The sequence below is a fragment of the Wyeomyia smithii genome, chromosome 3, assembly GCF_029784165.1.
Source record: "Wyeomyia smithii strain HCP4-BCI-WySm-NY-G18 chromosome 3, ASM2978416v1, whole genome shotgun sequence".
In the NCBI taxonomy this organism is placed as follows: Eukaryota; Metazoa; Arthropoda; class Insecta; order Diptera; family Culicidae; genus Wyeomyia; species Wyeomyia smithii.
The window spans coordinates 241,092,623-241,116,975 of record NC_073696.1 but is presented as its reverse complement, the minus strand read 5'-3'; the positions used below and the strand labels follow the sequence as shown (position 1 = coordinate 241,116,975).

The 24,353-nt window shown below is 34.0% G+C and overlaps 1 protein-coding gene across 8 annotated transcripts in view; it reads right to left on the bottom strand.

Moving 5' to 3' along the window:
- The window catches only part of LOC129730022 (glutamate-gated chloride channel), a 132,029-nt gene that overhangs the window by 67,832 nt on the left and 39,844 nt on the right, over window positions 1-24,353 (bottom strand). For 6 of the 8 annotated variants that reach the window (XM_055688972.1, XM_055688980.1, XM_055688973.1 and 3 more), the window contains 2 exons: window positions 15,542-15,625; window positions 15,263-15,375 (listed from right to left, as the gene is read on the bottom strand). In XM_055688972.1, the coding sequence (XP_055544947.1) occupies window positions 15,263-15,375; window positions 15,542-15,603 (175 nt within the window). In that variant the 5' untranslated portion in view covers window positions 15,604-15,625. Of the gene's footprint in view, window positions 1-7,425; window positions 7,494-15,262; window positions 15,376-15,541; window positions 15,626-24,353 lie in introns of those variants that run through there. The other 2 variants (XM_055688974.1, XM_055688978.1) reach the window with 1 other exon arrangement.

Sequence of the window (24,353 nt, the reverse complement as noted above, 5' to 3'; positions counted from 1 at the left end):
CATGGCGCACACACTCACACAGCAAGCGTGCTTTCTGTGATTTCCACGGATGCCTTCATGCAGCAGTGTCAATACAAACTACCACGCGTCTGCATTAGAGTTCAAACAATGCGGACGCATGGTTCATGACGGCGGCAGACCTTTTATCGAAATTTAATACTGGCCTACAACCCACCAGCGTAACGCTTGTTGGGTCGATTCCGACACATCCCTTTCGACAAACAACTTTCACTCATTTCGCATATTGTCGCCCGTCTGAAGGCGATAGAGCCGTCACACATGCACACACACAGCATGCACGCACTTTCCGCCGTATATTTGCACTTATCCTCCTATCCGGATGGTGTTGAGTGCGTGGTCCAAATATGGAAGCAAACAAAAGGACTCTTCTTCCCGCGATATAACCCGGACCATCACTGTAATTTCGTTCTTCTTTATCGGGGAAGGAGAATATTTGCCGAGTAAATGTGGCAAAATGAAAGGACTAGTGCCATCAGTGCGTTTACAGTGAAGCGTCAAGGCAAGCCGCCAACGCATTCACTAGGTTGGGTTGTCTCGGATATATGCTGTCTATTTTTGGCCCACTTACGTGGTACTCGAGAACCCAGGGTACGAGTGTGGCACGTAATGCCTAGCTATTTACTTCAGCTGCTGCTGTTGGTGCTCTCACAAGCTGAGTATTGTACGTATTGTCACATTTTCTAACAGTAGGTATTAATGGTGAATTAAGTGAATCTTTTCCTGTGTTTTTTTTTTCATCGTTCCAAAAACAACGCTAAAAATTGTTATTCATTTCAGTTCTTATTTTCAACTTTGTTCGCTCATTAATATTAACACCATTGATTATCGCATTTAGATTTCACACCAATCGTCGGTCGCTGCCGGTTCGGATTGTTTTAGGTGTTTCACCTGTTGACAACGGCTCTAACGTGCACACTGTGCCTAAGCACAGATGATGTTGATGGTATTCCGTTGCGATCCTAGTTGAAACCGGAGGAAGGGATTTTAACGAGACATAGAAAGGATGCCAAAATGAGCGGATAGTTCGATAGGTGAAGGAAATCATGCATGAACAGTGTGATTTTAATTAAGTAGCATGCTTTTATTAGAAGAACAATAGATTTCGGAAAATAAAAAATAAAATCTAAAGCAAAATTGCATGACAAGAACAAATAGATTGGGGTACGTTCAAATGGTCGGCGTGCGACCAGACCGAGCCAAGCGCCATTTTCTTTAAAATTGAGTTATGAGCACCAGTGGATGTGCAAACTATTAATCTATGTTCCATTAAAGAATGAAATCATTTGAACAATTCATAGGCGTGTTATAATAAAAAATCTCTGTAGCACTTTATGAAAAGAACGAAATTGCGTTCGACCAGAGTGAACCGTAAACACAGACATGGCATCTAAAGAAAGTGCTTGTTTGTGGTTTACAAGCAAACTTTCCGATTTATTTTAACCAGTAACTGATTTCTCCGCTTCGGACAGCTCGTTAATACGACTGTCATCAGAATTAGATAAATAAACAGCCAGGTGGTTTTCGTAGAACCGAATTTCGTTTCAATGGGCACGTCACTTTTTTCCAAAATCTAGTTGAGCCAGACCGAACCAAGTGCATTTTATTTTCATTTGATATTTTTCATATAAAAGTAAGTTTTTTCTTTAACAAAAGTCAGGACTGGGTTAATATACGTTAAATCAATAATATTAGACAATACCCGCTTCAAAATACCAGAGCATTTCATATTGATACTATCTTAACACTTACCACTTGGTGCGCTTTGGCACCAGCAAATAGAGCAAGAGAAATAAAGTTTTGCTTGTCTATCAGCTGTATAATTTTTGATACAGATTGGACTGAGAGTTAAGCAGCGTTGATATCTTTGTATTACGTTCGACTAGTGAGAAAAATTAGCTTGTTTAATAGTCAAGTTGATATGTTGTAGTAAATACGTTTGACTAGACCGAACTGAAGACCATTTTTTAAAATTTTTGTTCGACCAGAGAGAACTGAGTACATAGGTGTCAAAAATAAAAACCAAATATTTAATCAATTATTGCTATTTTTCGTGTATTTATGATAACAGGACATTCATTAAGCCCTGTTCATTGCGTGTTAGCATTGAATTAATGATAAGTTCAAACACGATTAATTTATGGGTGGTCAAACTTCAAATGCTAATTACTCAAAACGATGTGTTTGGCGCTTGGCTCGGACTGGTCGCACGCCGACCAAATAAAAGTGCAATGTTTCGAATGTTTTTTTGTGACTCTCAGGGAATTGTTTGTTGCTGATGCTCAAAGAGTTTGACCATTTTATCGTCACTAATCAAATAAACTAAACTTTGTATGATTATAACATAAAGGTCATTCGTACATTCCTCTTGCAGTTACTATCAAGTCATAAAATTTAGATCAGAAATGCTACTGCCGAGAAGTAGCTTAAAATCCGTAATCAAAATTCTAAAAAACAGCTCTTAAGTTTAAAGCACAGTATCTCATCTTCCCCATTGCTCGTTCCGAGTCTTGCTTTCAGGGTATAGAGAGTTTTCAAAGATCTACATCCAAATTTGTTTCTTTATTTGAAAACAAAGTAAAAAGTAAAAAGTAAAGAGTAGAAAGTAAAAAGTAAAAAGTAAAAAGTAAAAAGTAAAAAGTAAAAAGTAAAAAGTAAAAAGTAAAAAGTAAAAAGTAAAAAGTAAAAAGTAAAAAGTAAAAAGTAAAAAGTAAAAAGTAAAAAGTAAAAATTAAAAAGTAAAAAGTAAAAAGTAAAAAGTAAAAAGTAAAAAGTAAAAAGTAAAAAGTAAAAAGTAAAAAGTAAAAAGTAAAAAGTAAAAAGTAAAAAGTAAAAAGTAAAAAGTAAAAAGTAAAAAGTAAAAAGTAAAAAGTAAAAAGTAAAAAGTAAAAAGTAAAATGTAAAAAGTAAAAAGTAAAAAGTAATAGGTAAAAAGGAAAAAGTAAAAAGTAATAGGTAAAAAGTAAAAAGTAAAACGTAAAAAGTAAAAAGTAAAAAGTAAAAAGTTAAAAGTAAAAAGTAAAAAGTAAAAAGTAAAAAGTAAAAAGTAAAAAGTAAAAAGTAAAAAGTAAAAAGTAAAAAGTAAAAAGTTAAAAGTTAAAAGTTAAAAGTTAAAAATAAAAAGTAAAAAGTAAAAAGTAAAAAGTAAAAAGTAAAAAGTAAAAAGTAAAAAGTAAAAAGTAAAAAGTAAAAAGTAAAGAGCAAAATGTAAAATGTACAAAATAAATCCTCAAAAGCAAAAAATGGACAGTAAAAAACGGAAAGTGGAACGTAAATATGTCTGTAAGTCCTTTCCAAAAGGATTAATTGAGATTGTATGAATTGAAGCACAATTTTCTTTCAATTTAGGTCGAATTGCAACGTTAAATCGCTTTCTAAGCGCTTTGTAACATATTCTCTCGAGCATCATTCAACGCAAGCCCATCAATTCCCTTAAGAGACCCACGATACTAAAAAGATAGCGCACATGAGTTGAGTTCTGAGCAGGAGCACTGAAGTGAAACTGGAAAATGATGTGTACGTATCGCTATTCAACGACGATACTGTTTGATTCCTCGAAGCAGCTAGCTACGTTAGACCGTGATTCCATTTCAATGGCAAATCTATGCCAGTGATTATTATCATCGTAACTCAAGAATAACAATCCCTGAAGCGGAAAACGAAAACTGGAAATATTCATGCTACCTACTAAAATAACAGAAAACTTCCGCATTACCTTTCGGCAGCTTTTCACATTGTGAAACGGTTGAGAGAAAGAACGAAATACCTTTCCGCAGTGGTGGACGGTTGCTGGTGGCACTCTACTCAAGCTTGGACAATGTTTTTCAATTTAAAGATAAATACTAGGAAATGCAGGGAGATGCGGTTTGTTTGGTTTACCTGTCGGTTTGTTCGCGCATTCTCGGAAGGACTGGGGTTGTAACAAAGGCAGAACAAAAAAACGTCGTCAGAATAAAATCAAGCTTAACTCACAACCGGCTAGCTGGAATGCAAGGACCATAATTGGAAGTCATCAAAATTTAAATCATCTTAATTGAATTTAATTATTTCGAACATTCTTCGTTTGTGGGTTGTGGCTATTCACGTTAAGGGGTAGAATCGGATCACGTGACGAGAAGAATACGGATAGGTAAAATGGAATGCAAAGTGTAGGAGGGAAGCATGAGGTTAACAATAATTAAAGGAGAATGCAACGTTAAAACCAGGATGCAGCAAAGCGTTAGCAGCTTGCAGAGGGCTGTAAAATTGTGAAACTGAAGCAAAAGTTCTTATGGGTTATTGTTTTGAATTTTTGTTTTGTAATTATAGGAAGCGATTTAATTGGCGATGCGGATATCCGAACTTTTGCGACGATTCTGGATGTCAGTTGTTAAACGATGCTACTGTATCAGAACTAGAAACTGTGGCGTTAATCGAAAGTATGAAGCACTGTATTGGAAGGGAAAACAATTTTTCTACTTTAAATAATTTTAAGGCGATTTTCACCTGGAGGGAGTAGCTTTTTTACATATCGAATTAGGAGAACCAAGTGAATAAAGGTAATAAGCAAAAATTCAAACTTAAAGCTTATAAAACCTGTTGTAGAAAATCGAAACAAAAATTTCCTGCTGTTTTATTTTCTGGAGGTTGCGGTGTTCGACGGTGCTTAGTTTGGTTCTGGCTGTTTCATTATGGTAATCAATTGGAAAAAAATTGAATTCAAATTTTCAATGGTTCAAAATGTACAATAAAAATTCAACAATCAAGAACCGACATTAGAAATATGAGCATTGGTCAAAGCAATTTTTTCTGTCAGATTAAAGACGACTATTTGTTACCAAAATCGGAATTTTACGTGATGTTCATCAATTCAAGCAACTTTGTTGATGTAACTTCGAAACTTTTGCTGGGCTGCATCAATTCATAACAGATAAATAAGCTGCACAAGCCCTGCACGCACACCAACCAGCGTAGCCGACAAACCACCCTTGATTGCATTTATGCATTCATTAGTCTAACCGTTAGCTGTGCACTATCTCCTTGGGGAGGACATTTGCCATCATCATCATCGTCATGTCTACAGCAAGCATTCAATATTCACTTGTCACACATATGGAACATGCTCTTGCACTCACAGTCCAGGTGGTCAGTGCCTGCACAATGTATGTTAACCATTTAAATGTCTGCTCGCTCCTAGTGCAACGAGCCATTCGAATTATAAGTTAACGAAATGAGCCGGAACGGGTTAAGCCACGTGACTGCTTTTCCACCCGATACCTGTCCGGAAGCTTAAATTTGTTTGGTCACGCGGTGTGAAGCCGATAATAAGCTTTGGAGTCCGCTCGTACCTCCGCTTGCCCCTAAAAGTTCCTTTCGTTTCGTTCGGTCCTCCTAATGCATAAATTATTCGCCCGGACGCCGAACGGGAACAAAGAACCACTCTAATCCGGCCCGGCCTCGTCTGGTTCACGGCCGGAATCGCGAGCAAAAACGAAAATTATTTTTTCAGCAGCAGTTCCGCAGCATCTCACCACCACAGCAGCTGCCGGTGAAAGGCACTGAATGTGCGGTGTCCCACAGAATAATGACACCCGGCCGCTTTTGACCAACGCGGGCCACTTCGGTCGGATGAATTATTGACGGCGTCAGCAGGGACTACTGCCGAAAGATAGCTTCTGGGTCGCGAATGAACGAGCAAGCGAGTCCGAGCGAGAGAGAGAAAGTGAAAGACGCCATGTGATGTAGGAAATTAAAAAGATTATGATATGCAAGGGTTTTCGTTTTTTTTTGTTCTAAAAAGAGTCCGCAATTCCCATAAATCATTTTACGTAACGCAGATGCCGGATCATGACGCAGACGGGGATTCCAATTATGTGTGCAGTGCCAAAATAAATTACCGGAATGAATGCCGGTCGGACTGTTTCCAGGAGACCCAAAAAAGTTTCTGATCCCAACAAAGCAGATATAAATTATCCTTTGCCAGCTAGTGAGTTATAAATGTTTTGGTTTTCGTTCGTTTTTTTTTTGTTCATAATATCATCAGAGTATCTAACAACTGTTAGGATAAAGTGGTACATAACTCACAGCCGTTTACGGCGCTAATAACTTTCCATATGATGTGTTATTCATAATGGTACTAATATTTTCATAGTTTTAGAAAGATTTCAGTCGTAGTCTAAAGCTCGATGAATACTTCTAAAAAAGGCACTGCTCACATCTCGATATTATTAGAAGTGATTGATAAAGATAATTATTGAGTTCACGTGTAGATGGCGCAGTTTTACGTGTGAACGAGTTTAAATGTCAAAACTCTGCAGGAGATGTAATCTGATTCCATTATAAGCCAAGAAAAAGTATTATGGAATCGAAAATGATTCTATGGACTGATTTCAGATGTTTACCGAATCAAAGCCAATAATAAAATTCGAGTTTCATCGCATCGATAAAATATCCTAAACAGCAGAATAAAATATACACTTTTCATAGTACATTTTTTGGGGGGTACCCACATTAGGTAAGAAGCGATAACATGTTGTTCGATTAATTTATAACCCCATCCACAGTATGTCGATTGACAAAAACCATCCAGAAAAGAAAACCGTAGCAGCATCAAGCGAGACAAAAAACCCAAAACTAAATGTGTAAGTTTTTATTTTAGGCGCAGCAGAATTATTCAATTAAAAAAAAAACATTTGCATTTAGCAGAATCAACAAACCAACAAAAGCGAAACAAAACCAATAGAACTCTACGAATTAACATGACTGAATGCAATCGAAAGAAGAAACATGTCAGCTTGAACTCGAAACAAGAAGAAACAGATAGACAGACAGATAGAGAGTGATTACAGATCGGATGACAGAGCGAGCGTGAAGGGGGAAGTAAATACACCACTTTGGGCCACGAAAAAGAAATCGGCCCCAAACTGTTTTTCTATATCATTTCAATGGACGAATAATACTGGGGGATTTGCTGCCTAGTAGACGAATTAAATTCATTGACTGTTGTTATCTAGATAAGTAAGTGAGCGCAAGCATCGGACCCGTGGTCCGGGATGGAACCAAAACACGAAACTGTTCAAATTTGCAGCCAGTAGTGGTGAGTAGAAGTATGTAGTACACATCGCTAGCGAACTCAACTCGCCGCAGAAGCAACGGAGAAGCTGCGGGTCGGATATCAATTTGGTTACTCATATTTTTGTTTTCTTCGGAAAAAAATCCGGTCCAATCTTGTGACGCTTCTGCTTTCGAGTTAAATACATTAGAGAAGAATAAATTGTTGAAGAAACGAAAATGAAAAGAGAACAACAGTAAGTGTTAAACTAGGTTAATAAGAAGTTCGTAAACGGGTATCAGTAAAAGCGAATAAACCAAACCGAAAAACAACGGAAAAAGCAAAATCGAGGGGTGGCGGATCGAACTAGGACTTACCATCTTAATGTCACTAATTGTCATTATACTTCGTACGAAAAGATTGATACGAACTATGGCCGGACCGTCTGTGTTTGTTTGGCCACCAGGTTATTTTTTTTATTTTGGGTTTGGGGTTTATTTTTGGATGCAGAGTTTTATAATGGGCGTACGGTTTCGAATCGGGGTTTCGTTTCAGTTGGTGTGAGTTGAGTGTTTGTTTTTTTGTTTCAAATTTCGGTAGGAGGTGACATGTTTGATTTATTGTTTATTTTTTGTCGTAAGTTACGATTTAGAGGAATGCAAGAGAACGGGTCCAAAACAAGAGAAAAGAAAACAGTTTGAATTATGTCGTTGATGGTTTGGAGAAATTCTTAAACGCTAAGATTTTTGCACGCTGGGCGAGATTTCGGATGTGATTCTCGTAAAGTTTTTGCACAGCTACTCGGAAGCCAGTGTTTTCTGCATTTTTTTTTTGAAAAGCGCAACTCAGGTTTGAGTATTGACTATATATTGGTGCATCTACATTTGCTGCCTAAAAGCTCTGTGTGTATGTGTGGAACATTGATCAGTAGTCACAGGGTTGTTTGATAGCTAGATTATGTGAAGTGTAATGTGTTTTTAGTGTTCAAGGAAGGAAGTTTAAGGTCTGTAGTAGCTGTCTGTTTTGTTTGTGTTCGTGAGCTGGTTAGAAAATTATGTGGTTCAATGCGTGAAGCACATCAATCGACTCGAAAGTCGACCGTTGCTACTATATGTACATATTTTTACAGTTGAACTAATTGGTGAAACCTTTGTCGGTGTGATCAGTGCGGGGTTATTCACATGTGTTTAATGTCAGTTTTTTTTCAGAATTATTAATTATAATAATCCTAACACATGTCAATTGATAATGTTGAAAAATCATTACTTCATAATTATTTAACTTTCCAATAAAAATATACAAAGTTGTACACAATTTTGATACAAATTTTGTTACACTCAGCATTATACCAAACGGAGCAAAGTTTAAGAACGATTTCATATTTTTGACAGAGCAAAATCAGAAAATTTTTACATCATATAAGTTGTTCGACGATAATGATAATGGATATCACTATTATTATAATTTACATCGTTAAAACTAATACGATAAACCCTCGATTCTTCGATTTTGCCCACTATTAGACAATGAGCATTTGTAGTTTAAAATTTAAAAATCTTTTTGTTTTACGAAAAAAATCCTAAGAAAATTCTTGATTTGCTTGGACATTTGATCTGGAGATTATTTTGGAGCGTAAACAACTTTTCTTACTGATAAAAATACAAATACAACAAATAAAACTGACAAATTCAGGCTTTTGAAACACACGCAATATTTCAACATTCAAAAAGCATTGTTATTTATCTTTTTCGGTTCGCTCAGGTGATTTGATAAATGATTGGAGCAACAACTCCAATCAATGTAAGCAGTAATGTGACTTCCTGAGAAACAAACAAACACTTTTTCCAAATTTCACACCTAAATCATTGGTTACTAGAATAAGGTTATCGTTGGAATCAGAAAGTATAAGTGGAAGCAGTTTGTTCAATTGCATCCAAATGCAACATTCGGATTTTTTACGTAGAACTACGTCTTTAAATAAAGATCTTTAAAGGTGTAAATTGAAAATCTAAAATCGGAACAGAGATCGAAATCATATCAATTTCACATGTTCATAACTCGGTTAGCTTTCCATGGTTTCCTTCGCTCTTACAGCTTGGCTTGGAAAATGAGCTGCACATCCGCCCAAATTCAGAAAACTGAAATTGAAATTGTCAAGCCGTGTTGAAACTGCTTCTACTTGACTCGAACCGAATTTTGTTCTCAAGCCGCACAGCTGCAATATGCACCACGCAACAACGTAATATACTGGTGCGTGGCTGAGAGTTCTGTTCCTTCTGCTATTAGCTTTCATCCGATACAAGAAGAATTTGACTGTCGTCCTTCTGAGCCGTAACATGATACAACGTAATATTTTGTTTGTGTGGCTGAAAGCCCCGTCGGTTCAGTTTTACTGTTTACCAACATGAAATGAGCGTCATGTTTCGTATATTCGTAATTTATACAAAAGAAAATCTCCTAGCGTCTTGCCACACTGCGGAAATGACATAACTTGAAAAAACTCCGCCTTTTACAACAAAAGATGCGGATATCGTACGCAGTCTGATCATGACACATTTATGCGATGGCTAAACATTTCATAAAATTGCAAATTTGGTCAAAATTCGCTGCAGATATATAGTAATTTGATGTTCACTACAACCCAATAATACTAATAGTTGTATGCACAAACTAATCAGATTTCAAACAAAAGCTCGGCATGTTTTGTCAAAAATGCTGAATGTTGGAACGCCTTTAGGAAGACGGTTAATTCGACTTCACAGCAGCGTGTTTATTTTCTTTCTCATGTCAGTCATTTAGTACGAATAGAATTTTGATGTACTCAAGCCGCACAACTGCAATATGCACCACGCAACCGCGTAATAAGCTGTAGTATGGCTGAACGTACTGCATTTTTTGTTATCTGTTTTCATCCGACACGAGAAGAACTGAAATGTCTTTATTCCAAGCTGCAACGCGATATAAAGTGATATTGATATTTTGGTGCGTGGCTGAGAGCTCCATCGATTCAGTTCCATTGTTAGCAAACAAGAAATGAAATGTGTTTTTCGTAGAATCGTAAAACATATTGAATAATATCTGTTTGTGTCTAACGAAACTGGGGAAATGACATACCTTGAAAAAAGGCGGAGCCACTCACAACATGAATCTAGAATAAACATGGTGAACTGGGAGCAAGCTAGTGATTGATTAGCCGCTGTTTTTGCAATTGATTTTGGTTTTTTTTCCACTGGTTTGTGATTGACAAGATATGCTCATTTTAATACTAAAGGTTTGACGAAAACTTTACCTAATGATTGAAACACCTTGCGACCAAGACATTGGCGTTTGAAATCCGTTCAGTTGAACACAACCCTCCTGATTTTCTAAAAAGCGGACATGTACATTCTTGACGTAGAATTACGTCTTACGGCAACATATACAGGGGTACAAATTGAAAAACCGAAAACATCGAGAGCGTGACGAAAATTGTTCACATTCAAATGTTTGAAACTGTCAGTTTCAGTCCTTTCTTTTTACAGCAATCGATTTTAAAATTAGTTATGCGTTCATCAAAATGCGAAAAATTGGGTTTTGGCACGCTAATTATTGTATTATTGAAAAACGTAGAGCCTTGTTGAACGCATGTTTCGATCAATCAGAGCTGAAACAAGGCCTTCTACGACCGCTAAATGCGATTTGTAGTTGTTGCTTCACTCGCGCTAGTCCACAAAGACACGCCTACCCGAAGTTTAACTCTCAGTAGTCACGTATAAAAGCAAGCGTGTTGTAGTTCTACGTTAACCTTGCGCTCATGTGTAATAAACAGCTTTTTCAACTGTCTTAGAACATTTTAAACGTCTGCAACGCTCACGTGTACCTATTTTATTGAAGAAGGCCTATTGTTATCTCTTCTTAATTTGTAAAAAGTAGTAACAATGTTTTTCCTACGAAAATAAAAAAGGAGTAACAATGTTTTTTCTATGATATTCTAAAATTTTCGAGTCATTTGTAAATTGTTTCGTGTTTGTTTATTTTGAGTGCGCGATTATTTTACTATTTATTTTTTGCAGTTTACAGAACTGAAAACAAATAGCAGCCAACATGGATATTTCTGGAATCGGGATGATACACAGAGTCTGGAAATTGACTTTAGACACCATATTCAAATCCAAGGCGTCAATTACCAATTTCAGAAAAACAGCCGAAACTTATCGAAAATCACCCAAAATAAGCTTTTCTGGAATCAGATGACGTCCAGAGACCAGAAATCAACTTCAGACTCAATTTTAAATTCCACGATGGCGACTTACGGTTCCTGAGAACCAGTCTATAATGATTAAAAATCAACCAATATGAGTATTTCCTGAATTAGAGTGGTGCTCAGACACCGGAAATCAACTCCGGACACTATTTTGAATTTCAAGATGGCCACTTCCGCTTTCTGAAAAACAGCTTAAAATGTATGGCCGAATCCTATTCGATATAGGTATTTCTTGAATCGGAGTAATGCCCAGTGACCGGAAATCAATTCCAAATGTCATTTGAAACCCAAGATGGCCACTTCCGTTTTCCGGATATAATCTAATACCACCCAATATGGATATTTCCTTAATCGGGATGATGCACAGAGGTCCAAAATAGACCCAAGTTGCCTTTTTGAAATCCGTAGTGCAACTTTCGGCTTCTGTAAAACATTCAATAATGGTCTTTCCAGAATTGAGATGAGGCTCAGAGACTGGAATTCGAATCCAGACGCCATTTTGAAATGCGAGATGGCGACTTCCAGTTTTTGGAAATGACTGAATACCATCATGTATGATTAATTCTGAGACAAAAATTATTCCCAAATGACAAAAATTGACTCCTCCTGGTGTACAGCCAAAAAAGGCCAAAGACTATCAAATATGGGTATTTCCAGAACCAGCATGATGTCCAGAGGCCTGAAACCAACCGAAGACACAATTTAAAAAATTCTTGTTTCTAGTATTGCTGGGACCGGGATAATATTCAAATGTCGAAAATCGACACCAGATGCCATTTTCAATCTTTTCAAGGCCACTACATTATTTCTAAAGCTATTCTATTGGTGTTGGATAAAAGTTATTGACTTGAGCATATTAATACAAAATAAACTATCGTAATCTTAGCAATTATTGAAAATTTGCTTCAAACTAATCCCTTGCGATTATTCTCGAAGGTCATCATGCAAATAATGTGACAAACAGCTTTATGTAGTTCTACATTCACTATGTTCACATAGTGAATTAACATTTCTGTTAGTTTTAAATTTTTCACCATAGTTTTCCAACTTATCTTTGTTATATTCTTTCACGGTGAAACGTTAAGTACAAGGTTATTATTACGATGTATTTTTTGAATAGCTAAAATATTTCAAAATACGCCAACTTCGGTTCATACGATGAACGGTTCATAAGTTATCAATTTTCGGAGTCGGTGATGTCCAAGCAAATCGCAAATTTTCATCGAAAATTTTCCGAAAATATCGGAGAAACACTTTTTCATTCTATTTCATTTCATTCTATTTGCAAGACTACATAAATCTAGAAATTATTTTGTTGATAGTTTTAGGATTAACAGGTAAGAAATTAATGGAAGATCCCATTTTGTCCATTTTCGTTACCGAGAAATGCAAATTTTGAGCGAAACATCTGAAGATTGTATCAGATTATTGATCAACAATTGTAATGCTTTCAGAAATAAAATTTTAGCATCGAAAGTATATGATTTTTTTCAACACTCTTGGTGTTTATTAAAACTTTTTTTGACGCGAAACGATCTTCCTAATTCCAATCCAAAAATAACGTGTTTACTCATTAGACCAAATATGAAACTTCAATCTGTTAGTTTGCCATTTCAAATCACATTCGCCAACCTTTAACGTTTTGTTATTTTATGATGAATCAATGGTTTAATTAACATTTTTGTGGAATAAATAGACAGCGATGATTATTGGAATCGAAAATGTAACGTTTCTGGTTATTTTGAATCGCCTAATTCTATATAGACGGTTAGATAAATATTGCACTTAGATGAGCGTTAGGTGTATTTTCGGCTGAACGCTCTCAAAAAAGTAGAACGATTTTTTGTTTTTTACTGTCCGACGTTTCATCACTGATCAATGACATCCTCAGGGGAGAAACGTCGGACAGTAAAAAACAAATGTCTCTCGAAAACTCTCAGCAACAATTATTGCACTTAGATGTAAGATAAATGAAGATAATTTCTAACCCCGAAGTCTTCCTCGGTTTAACTTGGCTGGTCCAATTTATTATAAAGACTAGTGATTTTACTGAAAACAAATTGGTTACCGTTGTGTAGGGCTTCTTTAGTCCTGCGGGGCTACTCTGAACACTTATGTTTTATCATGTTTTTTTTTAGCTGAAATGCAGTTTAAACTTGTGCATTACATGTTGACAAACACTATATTTGGCACAATTTTGCAAAAGCCGTTTCCAAAAAAATCGCTAGTGCTTGTCAGAACATGATTAGGCTTTAATAGCTGTGTAAAAGTAAATTATGGCTCCTGTTACAGAAGATAAAGCGAGCGGCGAGTTACTCGTCTAAACAATTTTGGTATTTCAGAAGGCGAGTCGGCTGGATTTTGAAAGAGTAGCTCATTTGCCACTCAGCTGTCATCAACATCGCATTCCCTAATACAACCTTTTACTCGCCTCGTCAATGACTGCGGGCGAGGCAAATTGGACGGCCCATCTTCTTTAAAAGGTGTCTATAGCTGTTGAAGGTTTTGTTTGAAAATCATTATTCTTACTGCTCATTATCTTCGGTAAGCCAAGAACTTTATTCAAAAACTATTCCTTTTTATTTGACCATAGATTTTAATTATTTTGTTATTTTTTTAAAAATATTGGAGGCCGTGAATTTTTTGTCAGCTACGTTGCAAGGTTTGTGTTTTTTCTCTAGTTTCTAAACTGGTAAAACCAATAAGTTTCGGAAGTATAATATGATTTCAAGTGCACAATCAAAGTCCAACGTTTGAAAAGACAAAACAATCCTGTCAAAAGTTTCTTCACCCTTTTTATCTCAAATAACTTATAAATGTTGCATACATATATCCGCGTTAAAAATAAATAAAAATCATTGGATTCCATTGACTATAACATAAGTTCAAATTACGTTAAGTTGACAAACTTGAAATAGGTGTCAAAAAGCCTCGCACGACGGTACTTCTGCTCTTTAGAAGCTATGGTTAGTTTTCTGTGGAAGCTGTCTGTAAATTAAAGTTGTTTGAACTATTTTTTAGTATTTGTCAGGGCGTTGCAACGTGCATTTCTACAAAACAGCCAAAAATTTCAAAAATTCCAAAATGTTAATGTCGAAAATTCCAAAAACTTTAAATAGGGTATCGGCCCTATTATTGACAGATTTTACCCTTAATCTTCAGGGGGGTAAATCATGTCTTAGAACGTTATTAGTTACCAGAAAATTAGTTCTCTATGACTTCATTAATTGGGCGCACCTGCCGATAATAAAGCCACTACCATATGTCAAAAATGATAAAGAGGAAAGAAATATCAAAAACGCCTAAAATGTAGGTACAAAATGTAAGAAATACTTGAAATGTGAACAATGTAAAATGTATCTAAAATGTCAAGAAATGAAAAATGTCTAATTTGGTAAGTATTATTTGAGATATAAATTTTAAAATTGTTATTTTTGATGAAAACCAACAGGGAGCGCAACTTGAAAGGGCTAACTATCAGTGCGAAGTTACACAGTTGATCGTAAGAGGCACAAGTATGTAAGTTCTCAATCGAATTCGAGAAGCTCATTTCAGTTTGATTTGCGAATTCACATAGAATACGCCCCCTTTTTTAAAAAAATAGACCCATACTTCCATCATCATAAATGTTCCATTTCATTCATCGGTATATTTGCACATTGTACTCCGCGCGAAAGAGTACTTCAAAATAAAACTGAAACAAATATAAAGTTGAAATTCTACATAAATCAAAATGTTTCACTACTCGCGTACACATGTACTGACCAAATGTTTCGAATCCGTGGTACATGTTTTCTAGAAATTTGGAAATAAAAAAATAAACAATTCGCGAAGTAATGGCGATGCAATAGTGATGTGTAAGTTACTTGGTACTAAGAGTAGTCAAGAGATAGAGTACCTACTTAATATATAAACGTGAAAGAGAGAGAGAGTGAAAACAGGTAACCGAAAAAGGAACGGGATGCTCTTACCTGTGCCGTTGATGCCCGACGGACGGATGCGGGCGTCATATTTACCGGAGCCGAGGATCTGATCGAGGATCTTCTTCTCCTTTTCGCGAAAGTTGACCTTGGCGTTGTTTGCTCTGCAAATAGGGTAACGGAAAAAAGCGAGCGGCAGACGGTGACCCGGGAATGGGAAAAATTGAGTGATTCGATTATCGTATTAGCTATTATTAGGCGGTAACGGTTAAAGAACAAATCGACCCGAAAGCATATTATTTCTATCCAATCGAACGCTAGTGTACTCACAGTGACGCACTGCACAGACAGGCAAAGTAGAATATTGCCCAGAAGTAATGGCCTGGGGCCATTCTGAAGATGTTACGCTTGATTCTGTAAATAGAGAGAGAGAGAAAGAAAAAAAATAGCATGAAGCAAAGTTAAAACATTTTGCGGAAAGTTCGATAGCTCAAAGGATCAAAAGTCTGTCGCATCTTTGAAGAGAGGAAGCTTCATAAAGAAACTACACAGTGTCCGAATGAATGCCTTTTCCTGGCGAAATGGGCTTCCGATGAGCAACGACTGGACTAATCGAGAGGGAGGGGAGCAGGGGATGTCGGATGGGTCTTTCGAAAGTTTCGGTTCAATATTTTCGAGATGCTATCAGCTTAATGGAAAAGTTATACTCTTCAAAGTCGCTAGTTTTTGGTAACTGAAGCCTCTTACTCATTTGCTTCAGAAATGACTAGTTGAACTATGATATTCCGATCCACCCTGGGGCACTTCACTTAGTTGCCGGAGCAGTTGGGTGGAAACATAAGCGTAGCCGTTTCGAGCGATAACAATGAGCTTCCGCAAGATAACCAGGGGTAAAAGTTAACAGACCGTAAATTCTGTACCAGCGGGTTGATGTTTGATGTGGCTTCGTTTAAAAATAGGATACAGATGGAACGTTTCGCGTTTCTTCCAGCTGAACTAATGCACTTGGAAACTATGAATTAAACATCAATATGGTTTTGAAAGCCAATCCAATCTCATTTGGATCTACACACATTGACACATGTGCGGTTGACAGACGTTCAAGAGGAAAAACAAAATCAACGAATAACGTGTGGATTTCTATCTGTAGCACACTTGCCGCCTCCCGTTCGTCTCGCTTGCAGAACAGGAAACTTAACGTCGTCGAGCATCATATAGATAATCAGATCTAGATTTATTGATTCAAGTGCGATGGCAGCAGAATTGAGCATATGTGTGTGTATATATACCTAAGATGCTATGGGATATTTGGTGAAGTGTTTTCTCTTCACTCCCAGTCAAGATGATTGAGTTTCGACTAAGTGTTGGGTTAGGAAATGAAAAAGAAACAGTAAATGATTGTTTGCCCTATTCCGAAACAGGATGATCGGATCGATTAGACTACAGCTTTTTTTCTTGAAATTAACTTATCACTCAATATTCAGAATGTTTTTCAGATATCCACCCACTCTTCAAAGTACAAATGTCAGAGAACTTTGCATTGTTAAGCGGAACGGAATAATTGTACCGGATTTATATTCCGAACGGTGCTAATTAATACCAGTGCAGCCGCACCGCAAACTGCGATCTTTGTTTTAATTAGCGCCCGCTCATCAACGGAACCATAATAGCTTAACGCACCGAGGAGAACCCCGCTTCCGTTCCGCTACTGCCACCTACCGCACCATTGCGTCATCAGAAACTCCCTGCAAAATTATCTAATGAAATTAAAATAATCATAAAAATTAAGCTTAATTAAATGGTGCGCTTGCACACAATCAATCTCAGCGCACCGCCAGAGAGCGTCGCCCGAGCGCAGTCATGCAAAAGGGGGTGTACAGCATCAAATCGCATACCCGCAGCTGCCATGTTGGCGTAATGAGTTTCTGCTCAGCCCCTCTTCTCTTGTGTCATTTGTTTCATTGTACTGTCTGTGCTCTATCATGCTGCTAGCACTAGATAACTAGCCGTAATTCATCCTTGTCTTTTAGCTAATCTTAGTAAGAAGTAGGACCGTCATATCATACTACTTGATTTTTATGTTTGATCAAGATAACACGAACACATTTGGCATGGAACTGGATATTCCTCGTGTACTTTAAAATTATTTTAGAAGGTATTTGCACACAAACTGGTGGAACAGAGACAAAGCAAAATTTTAATTTGAAGAAAGGCTAATTCACTCCTTTATTCCCAATTTGGGTGCGTGGTTTACTGATATAGATAATACCAGAAATATATTTTCTGTTTTTCTTGCAATTTGGAAGAAAATAAACTTCTTTTCTAAGTTTTTTTAAATTTCCAGATCTAAATGGAGATTCTAGAAATTAGCAGTAATTTGTAGCAGTAATGTTGACGGATATGTTATTTTTGCACTTGAAAAATTAAATTGCTTTTTTCGGTAAATGAATATATTCTGATTGAAAGTTTGATAGTTCCATCGTGTTACTGAGAAAATATCAAATGAGAAACATTTATCAATTAGAGGTATTTTGGGCGACACTCGAGCTACAAACTTTTACAACAGATTGTAATAAAATATTGTATTGAAGATAGATAGAATTTAATATAGGTTTCACAACCTATTCCTAGAAAACATTTCACCTATGAATAGCTTTATATATTATCTTTTGAAATTTATATAGTATCTGAACTCCTTAGCTTATTTCCTTTAAATTGTATCATTCGGAATGTCCATAATCAGAAGAGGATTTAAGATATTAAGAAAATAGGAACAGAAACTGTAAGCAAAACAGAGGGCTTCATTAAAGGCAGACAGTGTGTGTAGCTGGGGAAGCGAAAAGTAAGCGAACTGAAAATATGATACAGATTTGGAAAACTATACCGCATCCAGAAGGGACTTGAACACGCACACACACACTGTCTGCCTTTGATAAACTTGAATGTTGACGGGTAAACAGTCGTTGCAAAAATAAAAATTAGTTCGAAAAAAAAAATATGGAAGGCTTTATTTCCTAAAAACGCTGTAACTCGAATTTTGCTCATGATACCTCGTGGCGATAAGTTTTTTTCGTGTAAAATATTGCCTAGAATGCGAATTATCAAATTTAAAATCAAAACATTCATATACCGAAAAATGAAATCATCTACTCAGAAGCAATGTCTCAGGCACACGGAGCGAGGGGTGGTCCAACCAGCACTAAATTTTTGCACAGTGACCTCATATGAAAAATCCTCCTAACTTTAAGTCATAATCTGAGAAGGTCGCACACTTGCGAAAGAATGACCCAAATCAGTTTCATCTTATATATAAAGCTCATTTTTTTCTATTTTTCTATTTTTCAATTTTACTACCAAATTTGTAAATTCACTAAATAAGTTTAACAGTTTACTATTGTTATATTTTTCATTATTAAATTTTTCAATTCAAATTTGCCATTTTCTTCTATTTCTCAATTTCTCTATGTTTCTTTTTTCGGATGTTTTTTGTTCTTATATTCTTATTATTCAGTTTTTTGATATCCTGTTCTTTTTTATATTATTTTTGTATTTTACTATTTGCTAAATTTTGATTTTTTTCTATTCCTCTTTTTTTGATTTTGATTTCTTGATATTTCATTTATGTTTATTATTTAATATTTTTGCATTTTTTAATTCCGTTTTTCTACTTTTTCATTTTTTTTATGTTTCCGATATTTTTCAATTTGTTTGAATATCAATAACCTTTTTATTCATTATTCAGTGTTTCTATTTACTTAATGTCCATTTGTTTTCATTGTTGTTCTGTTTCTATTTGCTTTTTTTGTGATTCCTCCATTATTTCATAATGCAGTTATCGTTTTTTTAGTTTTCAACGTTTTTCAACTTTTTTCTGTTTTTTTTTTATTTTTTATTAGTTTATTTTGTATTTTATTATTTTTCTGTTTTTATTTATTTTTTTTGTTTAACATCTAAAAAAAAAGAAGAGTAGAATATTGAAATTCAACTTTTCTCTGTTTCAGATGTTATTTCTGTTTTTCATTTTCTCTCTTTCTGTCAATGTTTTTATTATTTTTTTGTCGAACAGCCCATTTTTCAATTTTTACATTTATTTGACTTGTTGATTGCTCTCTATGTTCCTTATTTTGTTTTACCTCTACTTATTTTTTCTGTTGTTTATTTTCATTTCTTTCTAATTTACTCAACATCTCTATTTCCTATTTCTTCAATATTTTCGTTTTATATTTCTTCATTTTCATGCCTTTTTTATTCATCTGTTTTTAAACGTTGTTTGTTTTTGAATAGGTTTATATCTCAAGTTTGTATTTTTCCATTTGTTGATTTTGCGTTTTTTGTATTTTTCTATTAAGCTTTTTTCCCATTTTTACATTTCACTGTTCTTCTATTTTAATATTTCTTTATTTTTCTGTATTGTCCATGACATGTCCAAACTCCAACTGATGAGTATTATGATTCACTCATTTCCATCATTCCACCCACTTTTGCATTTTTCCACATTTTCGATTTACCATTTCGTATATAATAATTTCATCTTCCAAATATTCCTTTTTTGTTATTCATCAACCTTGTATTGTGCTCCGTGTTTAAAATTCTTTATTTTCCTTTATTTTGTTTTCCTACCTCACTATTGGTATTTTTTACAGAAATATAATTTATTTAATAAACTACGCAATTGATTATTGTTATAAATGTATTTGAATTTTTTAAATTTCCTTTTTTTCCTAATGAGCAATTTTTTTAGCTGTTCTGTTGTTACCATTTTTCTAATTTTTAATTTTTCTAATTGTGGAATTGTAACATTTGTGGGATTTTCAATGGGGTGGGTTTTTCAATATTTCTAATATTTCTTTTTTCGCATTTCTATTTTTCCTTATATTTCTCTATTTAAGTATTTTATAGGTTTCAATATCTCTATTCTTCTATTTTCCTTTGTTTTTATATTTATTTTATATTTGTACATATTGGTTTTTCTTGATTTTCTTAATTTTTATTTAGTTTTAATTAATTTTTCAGTATTCTCAGCATTTTTTAAATTTCCGGTTTTGCTCTTTTTTACTTTTTAATTTTTTATATTTCTCTCTTTTTTTCATTGTTTTAGATATTTTTCCGTTTATGCATTAATTTTTTCATTATTCATTTTTTTCTATTTGTTCAATTGTTTGAGTATTATATTTTTTCTATCATTTTTCTAATTTTTAATTTTGCTAGGTTTTTTTTTGCGGTATTTTTGATATTCATTTTTTCACGTTTGTTTTTTATTATTTTTCTATTCTTCTATTTTATAGTTTTCAGCTTCTCTATTTAAATATCCGGTTTAACTCCTTTTCAACTTTTTAGTTTTTATATTTCTCTTTTATTATTGTTTCATATATTTTTCAATTTAAGCATTAATTTTTTCATTATTCTTTTTTCTACTTGTTTTATTGTTCTTTTTTTCCTAATAGTTCCACTGTTTATGAGTCTCTTCTCTTATTCCAGTTCACTGCTTTTTTTAAGCTTTTATGTTTTTCTTGTTGTTTTTTTATTAATTTTATTTTTTTTTATTTTTCTGTGTTATTTTTCCATTATGATTTTTTCCCAATGTTCTATTGTTTTCTAACAATATTATCTCTTTTGTACGTATTTACTATATTTTCTTTTTTCTATTTCTCAGTTTTTTGTTATTTTTGTTATCCTTGCTTATAGTTTTTCAATATTTTAATTTTATTATATTTTCACTAATTTATTTCTCAAACTGTTTAATTTTTGATTTTCACATTTATTTGACTTGTTGATTACTTTCTGGTATACTTCTATGTTCCTTATTTTCAAATTAGCGTTGAATGTTTTTTTTGTTCTTTTTTTTTCTAATTTCTCTATTTTCTATTCCTCCAAAACTCTTCATATTTTTATTATTTTTTATTCTACTGTTTTATAACACATATTTTTCTAATGACTACTATCTCAAGTTTTTGTTTTTTCCGTTTGTTGCTTTCACGTTTCTTGTATTATTTTGCTATTTTTCCTTTTTTTTTCTTTCCCTATTTTTATCTTTTCTAATATTTCTTTATTGGTTTTTAACATCCATGACATGTTCGAACCTTTGCTGAGGAGTATCTTTGATGATGACTTTTGCTTTTTTCACCTTTTCTTTATTTTTTTTATTTCGACTATTAGTCATTTTATTTATTTTGCTACTTCTAAGAATACTCCATGAATAAATTCTTATTTATGAAATAAATTTAACAATCAAGAGCAAAGCAAAGCAAAGCCTTGGTGCTACATTCCGTATCGGAACTCGACCTCCTGTTTATTTTACACAGAATTCACAGCCAACTGTTGAGTGTACAGGACAATTTCGGGGCTAGCGCTACGATCCTACTGACACTAACAGTCTCTCCCGAGCCGAGACTCGAACCTACGACGACTGGCTTGTTACGCCAGCATCGTACCTCGAGACCAGCTGGAAGAGTCAAAACAATTTAACAATTATTATATTGAAAATTATTAGGTTTTTCTGCTTTTTTCAATTTGTAATTTTTTTGTTTTTCTTTTCTTTTCATTTGAACAACTTTTCCCATTCTTTTTTTATTATTACTCTAGCTGACAATTGCTTAATTTTTCTTTCTCTTATTTGTATATTTCATCCCATTTTTATATATCTCCGCAATTTTAATTTCAGATTTTTCTCTTGTTTCTACATAAAATGAAGGAACAACCAAAAAAATTTAAAATTGAAAAAAAAAACGAAAATTTAAAAAAATTCAAAGATGTTAAGAGTGGTAAAAGTATTTAAAAAATATATTTTTACCACTCTTAACATCTTTTGATTTTTTTTTTTAATTTTCGTTTTTATTTCTCCTATTTTCATTTTATATTAAATTTTTTTAATTCCATTTTATATATTTTTTGTTTTTTTTTTTATTTTTTTATTTTTTATAATTCTGTTTTCTTATTGTTCTATTTTCATTTGCCGTTTTTTAAGTTTTCATTTTTTTATAATTTTCTTTTTAACTTTCATTCGTTTCTTAGTTTTTCTGTTTCCAACTTTTCAAATATTTTATTTGTCTCTTTTTCAAATGTTTCTGTTTGTTAATTATCATTATTTTCCTTTTTCTTTTTCCATTTATTTTTGTATTATTTTTCATTGTTCTGTTCTTATTGTTTCTATCTTCTTTGAATTTTTCTAAATTTTTATCGATTTATTCTTCAAACTATCTGTTTTTTATTTTTACATTTATTTGACTCATTGATGTTTGTATCTTTTATTCTATGTTCCTAGTTTTCAATTTTTCTGTTAACTGTTTTTTGTCTATCCTTTATTTTTTTAATTTTTTAAATTGCTCTGTTTCTCATTTCTTAAATCTGCTGTGTTATATGTCCTTATGTGTATAATAATCCTGTTGATTTTTATTCTTTCATTTAACTTCTTTTATTCTTGATTCATTTTTTATTTAGGTTATATCTGAAAATTTAATTTTTTCCTATTTGTTGATTTTGCGTTCCTTCTATTCTTCTATTCGACTATTTTGACACTTTTTTTACTATTTTCCTATTATTTTATTCGTTTCTATACTTTCTTATTGGAGTATCTCTGTTTCAATTGATTGTATTTGTCTACTGTTATATTTCTATTGATTAAATGTTTGCATTTCTTCATGTTTTTTTTTTCGACTTTTTCTATATATATTTATCTCTTTATTTGCTTATTGTTCTTTAAAATAAGCTGCATTTTTCTAAGAAAAATTAAAATTTGGAATATATGTATAGAAATTGAATAGAAGAAAATAAAAACGAGAAAAAAAAATTACAACATATGATTTATTTTATTTTTATATAATTTAATATAAAACTGGTGAATGTAATTATTTCTGGTTCTGTTTGTCTATGTTTTTTTTGTCTGATTACTCATTTGTCTTCAATATTTGGTATTTTCGTGCAACGTAAGAACTAACATCACTCATACGACGTCCTGCGAATCTAGTGTAGCCGCCCGCACCGTAACTTTAGACCACCAAATAGACTGGAAAAATGCGAAAATTATAAAAAACGTAAGGAAAACGTCCCACTTAAATGCTTGGGAATCGCTTCACATCAGTAATTCGACAGAACCGCTGATGAAAGAAGACGATCCCCCCATCACATCCTGCCTATTTAACATAGTAAAGCAGAGAATCCCGTAGCATCTCTTTGCTCTCTGACGTATACTAACAACGTATAAAGAAGTGTAACCAGTCGGACTCTCCTCCTGAAGATGGGCAGTATTACGCCCGAAACCGGTCGAGTTTTAAGGTAAAAATTTTAAAATGTTAAATGTAGTAAAAACGATAAGTGTTGTGTTTTGTCCCACGTCGCGTCGTATGAGCTTATTTTTCTATTTTATATATTTTATTCCAAATATCTGTTTATATTTCCTTGACTATCCTTGAGCGTTACGATTTGTTTCAATGATGGCAATTTTGGTCACGGGTTGCTTTCAAACAAGTTTATTTTATGTCTAGGCCTAGACAAAAAATAAACTTGTTTGAAAGCAACCCGTGACCAACATTGCCATCATTGAACCGCATTACCAATTGGTCAAAACACCGCTAGGTTACGATTTCTTACATAGAAGAGGGTGGGAAGTGAGATCAGTGTTACGTAACAAAAAATCTCTGGAGAGACTTTCCAAAGACGAGCATTTGTATTAGGCAAATTCTTTTACACCGTCATGTATTTTTTTATGCGGAGTTGGTGTTGGCGTTACGTTTCGTAGAGGTCCAAAAAGTGGGGTTTTTGCATTACGTTATTTATGGATGTCGCCTTATTTACAAAATTATATTTGCAGCAAATTTTATGAGTAAGATTTTTATAACAAAATTTGATCATTTTAAACGAATACCATGTTTGGTTGAACTTCGTTTACACTTTGGGTCTCATTTATAGCAATAATAGTTCGTTCACCTCTTATTCAGCACTCAGTTGTGCAAAACTAATTATTTCCAATCCAAGTTTTACAAATTACACACCAATTAGGCAAAATTTTACTACGCACGATTTACGCTTGATTACCAACCGAAGATAAACTTATTCGAGATAAATACAAGCGCTTCGAACATAACCTATATATGATACCTTTCAGCGTTTCGTAGCATCCGACCCAAATAGACTAACAAGCACTTGT